This window comes from Symphodus melops (assembly GCF_947650265.1).
Source record: "Symphodus melops genome assembly, chromosome: 3".
Taxonomy (NCBI): Eukaryota; Metazoa; Chordata; class Actinopteri; order Labriformes; family Labridae; genus Symphodus; species Symphodus melops.
In genome coordinates this window covers 20,133,621-20,144,646 of record NC_136693.1, presented here as the reverse complement: position 1 = coordinate 20,144,646, position 11,026 = coordinate 20,133,621, and the positions used below count along the sequence as shown (strand labels likewise).

At 38.5% G+C, this 11,026-nt stretch overlaps 1 protein-coding gene across 1 annotated transcript in view; it reads right to left on the bottom strand.

The window, feature by feature from the left end:
* Positions 1–3,538: 3,538 nt before the first annotated feature.
* smyd3 (SET and MYND domain containing 3) overlaps positions 3,539–11,026 on the bottom strand; it is a 73,788-nt gene continuing 66,300 nt past the window's right edge. Inside the window, exons 11-12 of the mRNA XM_079340105.1 lie at positions 3,844–3,952; positions 3,539–3,766 (exon numbers count right to left, since the gene is read on the bottom strand). Of these exons, the coding sequence (XP_079196231.1) occupies positions 3,650–3,766; positions 3,844–3,952 (226 nt within the window). The 3' untranslated portion in view covers positions 3,539–3,649. The remainder of the gene's footprint in view (positions 3,767–3,843; positions 3,953–11,026) is intronic.

The window sequence follows — 11,026 nt, the reverse complement described above, 5'->3', positions numbered from 1 at the left end:
ACTCCGACAAATTTAAACTATCATCAAAGAGAGAACAATTTCTTTACTTATTTACTTGCTAATTTCCCTTGTTGTTTTCCTGATATGTGTTCTGAACTTGTACGACTAATCATGTGTTATAAAACAACGTCTGCAGGAGAAATTGTGCATTTAAATCAGTAATACACATAATTACTGATCGACAAGTGTTGATATATTTTACAGATGTGTAATCAGACCAAGCATGTACTAAAAAAAAACCTCACCTACTATATAGAACTCACACTACTGATCAAGCAAACGCTGCTACAAGTCCCTGAAAGAGAGAGAGAGAGAAAAAAAGCAGCTATAAGATATGAAGGCGCTGATTGTAAAGTATTAATGTGTGCAGGTAGCTGCAGCAGAGCCAGTTTATATTCAGCTCAACAATCCTGTGATTTCCTGCTCTGATTATGAAAGAGCCCCATCAATGTTAAAAGAAGATGTAGGTGTAATGTGACGTGATGAAGATGTGAGGTTAACTTAAAGATATGGTTTTGTCTCGCTTATTTCAATCTGAGGGGAGATTACTCATGACCATATGATAATATCCATCAAGTCTTTATCATAAAACCTTGAAACACACAAAGATAATGGAGACTTGATACCTGGGATAAAATCTATCATCTGCCTGTTACTAAATTGATCTCTGTGTCAGGAACAAGCAGCTGAGAGGAGAGGGAAAATAATAATAATGTTCAACTATTGAAAGCTCAATATGTCATTTTATCACATGTCATATTCACTTTATGTCTTACACATTAAATGGTAATGATTTACTGATATCCACCTAAATATCATTTGTTAATGTTGGTTGTAATAAATTGTAAATCCTTTTTTACGGAGACCTGACAATCAGTTTTGGAGTCATAGCAAGAAATGTAAAGGATAATTGGATCTGAGGTGGTGTGGCGTGGCGTGGCGTGGCATGGCGTGGTGTGGTGTGTGGGAGGTCAGAGAGGGGCAGAATCCCTGAGAGGGAAAATTGAACAAGGGGGAGAGGGAATGGCATGAGGGAATGAAGATGATTTTAAAAACACTCAGAGTCCTCTTTTTTTGGCTTCTTCAGGCTGAAGTGAAGGAGGGAGACCAGTGGCTGACAAAAAAAGTGAATTTAATTTGAGAGGCTGTGAGGAAGAGAGAGAGAGGGAAAATAGGTGGCGAGTGGCACAGAGAAAGAGACAGAAGGTTTTAACAGAGGAATAGATAATTAAATTTGATGGCTGTTGAGATAAAGGAAGTAGAAAAGGGGAGAAAAAGGACACAAAGCTAAGGAATGAAGTAACAGAGGCAGAGAGAAGTAGTGTATAGCAGAACAGACTGTATAACACAGACCATTCATTACACTGCTGTCATTATTATACTCATCTATCACAGTCATGTCGTTATTTCTCATCCAGACTGGTAAATGAAAGTTTTTCCCTTCTTTCCTACACTTCAGTGTTTTCCATACAGAAGATGCTTGAGCTTGCTGCCGATGAAGGCTTATATTGACAGCTAAACTACCCAAGTAGATTTGCTGACCTTTTTATTAAATCCCTACTTATTTTTTTATAATCGCAATCAGAGAGGAGATATAGAGAGAGTGAGTGAGTGAGGTCAGCCGGTACGTACCTCTACGTTCTCTGAGCAAACTGAGGTGCTACATCTCATGTTGAAACTAAAGCCTGTTATGCTGACGTTTAATGTTTTCAGAGGCTATGCTGCCCATTTTGTCCCGCAGCCTTAGTTTAGAATTATTGCTGTGGTGTACTACTGTACAAGCGAGTGTAAAATTTCAAGACAGGAAAAACGATAACAGAAGCTTTTTACTCAATGGACAACTCATAAAAAAAAATGTCAAAAGAGTAGAAACTCATAAAAATATGCAGGAGAGGTGCAGGTGTGTGAGTAGAAATAAGGGAAATAAGATGAGCAGACTAAAGTTGTTTGCGATATAAAGTTGATCCATAATTGTCGATAAAATTCAGTTTGATAGAAATGTTTAATTGTTAAATAACACTGAACAGAATAAGTCATATCCAGCTAATCCAGGATGAAGGATTTTAGGTTTCAAACATGTCAGCTCCCAGTACTGAGGGAGCGATAAATGTTAGAAAAGCAAAGAACCTTTTATTTGTGACCTTAAAGGAAACATGCTCTCACTTTAATCCTTTCTCTCTCTCTTTATTTTTCAGTTACTCTCTCTCTCACACACACACACAGTTTCCTATCAAAGGAGATGTCATCGGTTTGAAAATGGTAGTATTTTATGGATTAACAGAGGAACAGTGTGTGTGTGTGTGTGTGAGAGAGAGAGAGAGAGAGAGAGAGAGAGAGAGAGAGAGAGAGAGAGAGAGAGAGAGAGAGAGAGAGAGAGAGAGAGAGAGAGAGAGAGAGAGAGAAAACCCAATCTGGGTTAACCCTTAAAAAGCTGCTGGGGCCACATGCTGACAGAGTAAAACACAAAAACATGGATTAACATGGGAAGTGTGTGGGGGATATGTATAGAGACAAAATGGATGTTGTGATGACCTGACTTTACTAAAACAACATGTACACACACACACACACATACACATGTTACTCATCTCATGGTATGTGTTCAACAAACACAGGAGATAGAGGCCTCCCTCTCTCTGACATATCTCTGACACACACAACAGAGCATCTACTAGCATCATGTCTATCCACAGACATGCAATTTAAACAAATGCTCCCTCCTTTGAAACAAATTATTTGAAAAGACATTCATTCAGCGCAGAGGATGCATATCGTAGTGGCTTTTTGTTTTACTTTTCCGAGGCTGTTTATGAGAAACGGACGTAGTCTAATACTAACCCTTCAGTTTGAGGACTGTGGACTGTTCCTTATTTTTGTTTTGCAGCATAAGCACAGTGAGACTAAAGGGAGGAGAAGGAGATGAGCAAAGGATATACTTAGTTCAAAAAAATATAGTCAAGGCCAAAGACTAATTCTTTGCCTGAATAGGTTGTAAATGTTAGCATTTCCCACAGAAACAGGTTGTTTTAGTTGCGTTAAGAGACCAAATTCACACTCTTACGTCATGCTATGGGAAACACTCCACACTGCGAGGTTTAGTTTTGGAGTGCAGATGCCAATACCTGATAATACATTCCTACTCAGAAACTGTTAAATGGTGTGTTAGCATAATAAGCAATACAAAGCTTTATTTGTTAGATGAAAACTCACTCTGTGCATGAACCATTACCTGCAAACTAATAACATTCACATCAACCACAGCTACCTTGTCTTGAGCGCGGGTGGGTAAATATCAGAGTGATAAAAACTGGCTTTTAGCAGAACTGTTTTGCATAAGTACAGGTCACATAACAAATGCCTGGAGTATTTGTTACATGGGGTGAAAACATATTTTTATATTTTCTTTTTACCAAAGGAAAGATACCCAAGAAAATGTATAAAAATGTATGTCAAACTTTGTTAGAAAATAAAAAAAAAACAGACTGTTGACAAACCAATTTAAATTATTGATGTAATAAAAAATGAACAAGGCGAAACGTATTGTGGTTGACTTTTTGTTTATGCTGAAAGTCTTTGAAAAATGATCATGACACTTTTACAAGGCATACGAACATAGGATAGAATGTGAAATCAGTGTAATGTTTGTGTCTTAATGACTGCTGGATGATTGTTGGTCCATTTCAGCGCGACATTCCTCCATCTTCATCAAGAGATCAGTAGTCAAGAGGTGATCATCACCGTGGGTGATCTTTATGATTTGATATGTCTGAAGGGGAAAAGTAGAACATGAGTCTCTGTATCGCAGCAGGGTTTGTTTGTTTGTTTGTGTCTCATTCCTCCCACCTCTCTGAATGTGTCCAGTGCGTCCTGAAGATGTTCCAAGTAATGTTGCAGCTTTCCGACCCTCATCAGCTGCACTCCATGCACCGGGTGAGGATCAGGGTAGTATCGTCTACAAAAGAAAGCAGAGAGGGAGCGAGACATGAGAGTTACAGCAGGTAGTGTGTTTTCTGATGGATGGTGAAAAAATGTGTCCTCTCACTGTGTTACAACTATCACGAAGATATCTCAATTAAAGGGAGAATGTGAAATATTTGACACACAAATGTAGAAGAAAACAAATGAATCCATCCAGCTGTACTGTTTTCAGAGCTGTGTTTACATCATGTTCGCATGGACAGGGCAGCTTTACATAAAACGCTGTTTTAGTCAAGGACTACAGAAAAGAAGAAAGAAATAGTCTACTCTGCTTATTTGGATTTCATGTACCGGTAAGTGTATTTATATCACGGTCATTCCATGTCAATTTATGTGCAATATGAAGCTGCAAGTTAAGTGAAGTCTGCTAACATTAGCCTGCTAACAACAATGCAGGCTACAGGCATTTTAGCTCGAGCAAAGGACAATTTTGTCCTCCGCTTGCGCTTACATTTTAACTTACAGCTAAAATCACAGACACAGCCCCGCTCCTTCACATTGTTTCTGATGAGTCTCCAGTTCAACTAAAGTCCTCGAGCTTCTTTCTTCTATCTTGCACCTCGGCATGAGAAGCTTCACAGTTTGATGTCATGATAATTGAGGTTACCTACTATTTGTTAAACATGGGAGTCTCCACAGGCACTGTCCTTGAACTCCACAGGAGATGACAATGAGGGAAAGATTTCGGAGTAAGGCTTTGTAGTAAGAATTTTTATTCTGTTCACGTCACACGTGTGGTGAAAGTTTGTATCTGTTACTTTGTGTTGGCAGCCTTTAAAAAATATAAAATAAGCAAATAATGCAATTTAAAAAAGTTAATTGTAAAGACCCAGACTCAGTGAGTTTGAGAAACTGGGAGAACACAGTTTTAAAGTTATTTAAGTGATAATTTATTGAAAACTAATAACACATCCTAATAAAAAATATGCAGTCTGTAAATATATTTCACCTTTAGATGCACTAATAGTCCATTTTTGGAAAATGGTTGTTTCACCACAGCAGATCCACGTCTTTAACCTCCATATTACTTTGCAGAGTGGAAATCAGGATCAGAAATACTTTATTAATTCCAGAGGTAAATTCAGTTGTTACCGTTGCTTAAAAACACAGTACAGAAGTAAAGAAATAATTTAGACTGTAAAATTAAATTAAAATAGAGATACTAAAATAAGAAATAAGTAGCAGGTAGAACTAGAATAATAAGTTAAGTATAAGCAAAAATGACTTAAAGATGGAACATAAAACAATATATACAGTTACTAGTATATACAACGGTTATCAATGTGGATAATGCACAAACGGTGTGCGACCGGTTTATGGACAGATTGTACGATTGAAATGCTGGCAGATTCTCAGAGCAACATGATTGCCTTTCACTAAGTCCTTTATGAATTCTCCTAACATCTTTGCTGAACCTCATGGCATTTTCATAGAGTTAAGGTAAACTGGATAGTGAAGGAAGATAGGAGGAACTAAATCCACTACAAGGCCCAGCCTGCAGGTGCATGACATCAAATTAACTGGCTCGGCCCTAACTACCAAAAGGCAACCTGAGCCCTGGTCAGGGGTCGTCACAAAATTATAAATACTTTTATAATATGTTTATACTGAAAGATATGTGAGCAAACATAGGTTTAGTTTCCGAGGCAACAAGACTCAGGATTTTATGGATAAAAATAAATGAGAGTAACTGTACCTTTCCTTAAAAAATTAAAATGTATTTTTCAAATTTATCGTCTAACTGTTTTTCATGTATTTTTATACATGTGCAAGCTTGCATTATTCATGTCTCCATTTTTGCTGTGTAAATATAACTGTTGGAACATGTGAGTATGTCTGCATATGTGTGCTTTGCATGTCAGTGTTCGAGCCCTTCCATTCAGCACATTTCCATTTCTAGTGTCACAGTTTTAAGACAAACATGCACAACCCACACACCCACACTTATATTCCCATGATAACTGGAAAAACAAACCTGCAGAAAGACACAGTTACTCGTATCTATCTATACTCCCTACACTTGAATATTGTGCACTCCTTGCACATATGTGCACTCATACGAACACATACAGTATGTGTATCTGTGCAGCTTGTATTTATGTATGAATAAATTGTTTATAACGAGCACACTGTCAGCTAGCTGAGATGGAGGGAATGTTGCTCGGCATCTCTAGAGCTCAAGGTTTTCATCAGTGTTAAGTATCCATGGTGACTGAGCAGTTCTTATCAGCCTGATCAATAACTTTAGCATTAGCACGTTTAAAGCCAGTTGAAAGAAGTAACTGTGAAACACAACTATCAATGCGAAAGCTAAATGGATTAAGATAAAAACACTTCATGACCTTTGAGGACACAAAGCATATCCACACAGCTCATGTATAAAAAAACTTGACTGAACTATCTACACCAACACAAAGATCTGGGACATCCCTCCTCCAGTGAAGACAACTACACATCGGGGACTTTAAACAAGCTGCTTTTGTCCCTAAACTCGGATGTTCTCAAAACATTCATTTACCTGCCATTTATCCTCTTTTCTTCTCCATCCTTCCCCTTAATCTCTTCTTCCTTCTTCTTATTTCACCTCTCCTCTGCTCATACCCGTTTGTGTTTGTGCTTTTCGCCCCGCTGGCTGCAGGGATTAAAGGTGGAGCTGTCTGTTGGTTCCTTCTCTCCTCTGCAGCATACCATTGATTCCTCTCCTCCCCTTTACCTCCATGGCCCTCTTAAGTCTTCCCTCAGTTTGTTGTTCACTATCTCTGTTTTCACACGGTTCACTGAAAAAAATGTTTGTATTTATTTTACTGCAGCTAAACTTCCTCTAAACGCCTGCTGACAAAGCACACATGGGAACTGGCCCTTCTCGTGTTCCATTTCTTACCATGCTCAATGTCTCTCAATCAGACACAAGTACAATGAGCTGCAAAATAAACACATCATGAATGATTATGTATGAGAAGGTCCACACATGAGGATATGGTCATTTTATATTCAACTACTTAACATGATGTCTTTCTCTTCTCTGCTAAGTAAAAACAAGACTTCCTATGCCTTCTAATCATCATATAAAAGTATCCACTGTTTGGAACAAATGGTTTAACATTGAAATAAATTGTATTTTGAAGCGAGTAATTTCCAAGTACATGAACTTGTGCTGACCACAGCCAGTGTTGTTTTAAGCTCTGGATCCCCTGATTTTCCAGCAGAGTTTTTTTCCCTAACAATACTAATAGTCCATTTGTTCAGACCCTCAAGCGTAGCTGAAATTGCTCGCCTTCCAATTACAGAGGTTGTTTTAAAATCTGTGGTTAAAACTAAATCATTAAACAGTGAGTTCAAAGACTGAACCTACAGCATTAGTCCCCCATGAATAACCACAAGTTACAATATTGATTTAATTACCAAGCCAGTGATTCAGGCTGCCATGACATCCAAACATAGTCATCAACACCAAACTTCAATTAGATTTCCTCTTTGCATGTAGAAGCACAGAGCAATTAAAATAATTTCCTTATCTTGCTGTCTCATAAATTCACGTTTGTTCCTGTGAAAGTAAATTGAAGAGAAGTATACGGTCATGCTGTATGCAGCTAGTTAGAAAGCCATAGCTCTTGGCTATGAGGAGAGGGTGCAGGATGGAGAAATTAATAGATGTGGAAAAATGTAACATTTTGAGGCAAATGCAGTGGAACTAATGAGGCTCTTGTTTGACAGAAAAAATCCACAGCCTGCTGTTAGTGAGTGGGAAACGTGGATTATCCAACTAAGTACAAAACAGAAGAAGGAGAACAAAAACATGGAGGACAGAATATTTGTGAGAATTCTCCCTAATTGTATTTTGTATGTTTTATCCAATGCAAATTATTTCTATACATCCAGTTTTGCTCTCAACAGAAAGTCCAGTTTCAGTTTTTCTATCAACTGTTTGTGAACTCCACATTACTAGAGATATATATCTATATATATATATATATAACATCTCCCAACAGCCATGGCCTGCTTACAGCGAAACACTTTTCTTCACATGAAGCCACAACCTACAGGGTTGAACAACGTAAACAACGTGAAAGTGAGAAACGTCTACATCCCAATTCTAAAGACAATCAATAGATAATTTCTCTATTGGTTAAAACCGTAATCGTAAAGACTGAATTGTTCTTAAATAGTAAACTCATCCATTTTTATTGGTATTAGAAATCTATTTTATATATGACTTGAGCTTTAATATAATGTGTGTCCCTAGCTCCTATAAAAAAAGAGAAAAGAAAAGTCTCTCCTCTCCGTCTTCTGCCTGCTCCACTTTGTGTGCGCAAAGAGTTTGTTTGGAGATTTCCCCTTCATGACATCACAAAGGGCAGTAAGCCCTCCCCCCAGGTGGGTGACACTCTCATAGCTAGATGTTAGTTTTGCCCTCTGAGTCTGCCTCCTCACTGTAAACAATTGGGCATGGTGTAAGTAATCCTGAGCTGCATCCTTCCAGAGAGTGACATGGTCAGACATCCTGTTCTTAGCAGGGCTGAGATAGAGGGCTTCATAGGTATGATGAAATATATACATATGCTTATACTGACTGTGACTTTTCATGAAAGGATGGAAATGACTTGATAAGTTTTTGGTTAAAATTGTCTTTATGTCCTGACAATAATTAAGATCTTGCATGCTCTGAAAAAGGAACAAAAAAAAAATCAGTCATCTGTAGCAGCTGTAAACCTGTAAAAACTTCAAACAATATCAGATGGGTTGTTTTTCATGAAACAATCTAGTCTCTCTACTCCATGCATGCACAAGCCCACTCAATGCAAGAGCTGAAATCCACTTCTGGACAAGACTTCTTTAACCAAAACATAGTGATGACCAATACTGCATCCAGAATCAGTGAAAACCAAAACCAAAACCAAAACCAAGGCAGAGAGACTGAGCCAAGGCCATGCAAACCACATGCACTCTTTTTAAACCAAAGGATAAACCTTCCCAAAAACATTCAAACAACACATCTAAATTATTTTCCCGTCAGTTCAATGATATTGCCACAATTGTGCTCTTGACGAGTTATGAAAAATCTCAAGTCTTCAGAGACTGTGTTAAGAGCTGGAGTAGAAATAATGATGTATATCTGATGTTGTACAAATACAACATCAGACATCAGCTACAACATGTGTACTAGTCATCAGTTTGTGCTTTTCAAAGCAGCTTATATGAAGACATGTTGAATATTTGTTTCTCCTAAATTCACTTTTTTTTGTAGTGAACTGAATGAAAGTACTGTGCTATAGTGATTCTTGTTAAGGAGGTTTTGCTTTTCATTTGCGTCCACAAACAGTCATAAACAATGAAAAGGCTGTGAGCACCTCACTGCACTGCAGAGGCCTATGATGCTCCACAAATCTTATCTCTTGTGACAGACTTCCTTCTATTCAACTGCTAAATGTGTTGGCAGAGGGTGCATATCTGGAGAGAGATGTCTAATTATTTTTTAAGGAAATGAATGAAGCTGGTTTTTTTTTTTTTTTAATGGAAAAGTTTTATTTCTATCTATGGGATTTCAAATCTTTTTTTGTTTGCCTGCTTTCCTTCAGAAACAAGGTGAAGTCATACAAGACAAGGACACAAGTGCATCAGGGGAGCCGAGATACATCCAAACTTGTTGTAATACTGCTTGAGTGGTTCAGGTGCAAGCCTTAACAGACTACACTTGTTGATGTCTCTGTAGGGATGTTTTTCAGGAATACGTGAATGTGCATTCATTCTCAATATTCATGAATGTGTGTGAGCACGTCTGTGGCGGGGAAATATCTGCAGAATGGAAACATTCAATAAACCCGCCGTGCACAGCCTGCAGTCGATGTGCATTATGCGCACACAGGCTCAGAAAGAAAACCCTGCAATACATCCCAAACGGAACAGAGAAATGGTAAAGAGGTGAGCAGAGAGAGAGAGAGAGAGAGAGAAGAAAGGAATACAGAATGAGGGGAAGGGCCGGGAAAAGAGATGGAGAACTCCTGCAGCTATCTTTCTTCTTCTCAGCCATCTGAAGAGCCCAGAGGAAGATAGGAGATGAATATGGAAGATCCTCCTCCCACTCGCTCTTTCATTGTTGCTTCTCGGTGCATACCCTATACCCCACTATCTTAACCTTTTGATTCTGTCGCTTTCATTTTACTTCTTACCAGATATTCTGCCCTCTTCTGTTTTCTATCAGGTTGCTGATCAGTCCAAACTCCTCTGACTCCCTCCCATTTTTTTTCTCCATCCCTGCCCCCCCCCCCCCCCCCCCCACTCCCTCTTCCTTGAAACAAACTTATCCTTTTCAGCTGACAGCCATCTCTCCATCATCATCCCTCTCTTTCTGCTGCTCTGGGTCTGCTTTATTTATTGATAGGCTGCACTGCGCTTTCTCTCCTGTGGACCTGATGCTCTATGTGAGTGTATATTGGTGAGTGTATGTATGTGTGTGTGAGAGAGAGAGAGAGAGAGAGAGAGAGAGAGAGAGAGAGAGAGAAAGCGGGAGGCGGGAGAGCACAGCTTTGTCTCTATGACTCTGCCCTTCACACAGGATTGATTAGTCTTACACACTCATACAGTACACACAGGAGAGTGAACAGGAATAAGGATGAGATCGAGACACCAGCGTAAAAGAAGGAGTCAGTATTCATAAGGGTTTGAGATCTTTATCGAGATTTGAATTTAAACTAATGGTAGGCTGATGTTGGCTTACATGTACATAAAACTAAAACATTGTCCTTACCTTAGCCCCCTCCTTCTATTTCAATTACTCCTGTTACCACCCATTTGCTTGTCTTCTTCTCCTTTTTAATTTTTGAACATATCGTTACAACTTTGGGTCCTATTTTAATTCAATTCAAAAATCTAATTTTTTGAACACAATGCCTTGGTTTGCATTATTTTGTTATCTAAGCAGAGAGGTGGTTGGCACTAATACTGCGGAGAAAGGTCAAATCGTTTTGATGTTGCTCATCAGTGTGCACAGTGTGCTTATAGACATATTCATAATTATTTTGTGATTTGCTGCTTGACCATACTTAAACTT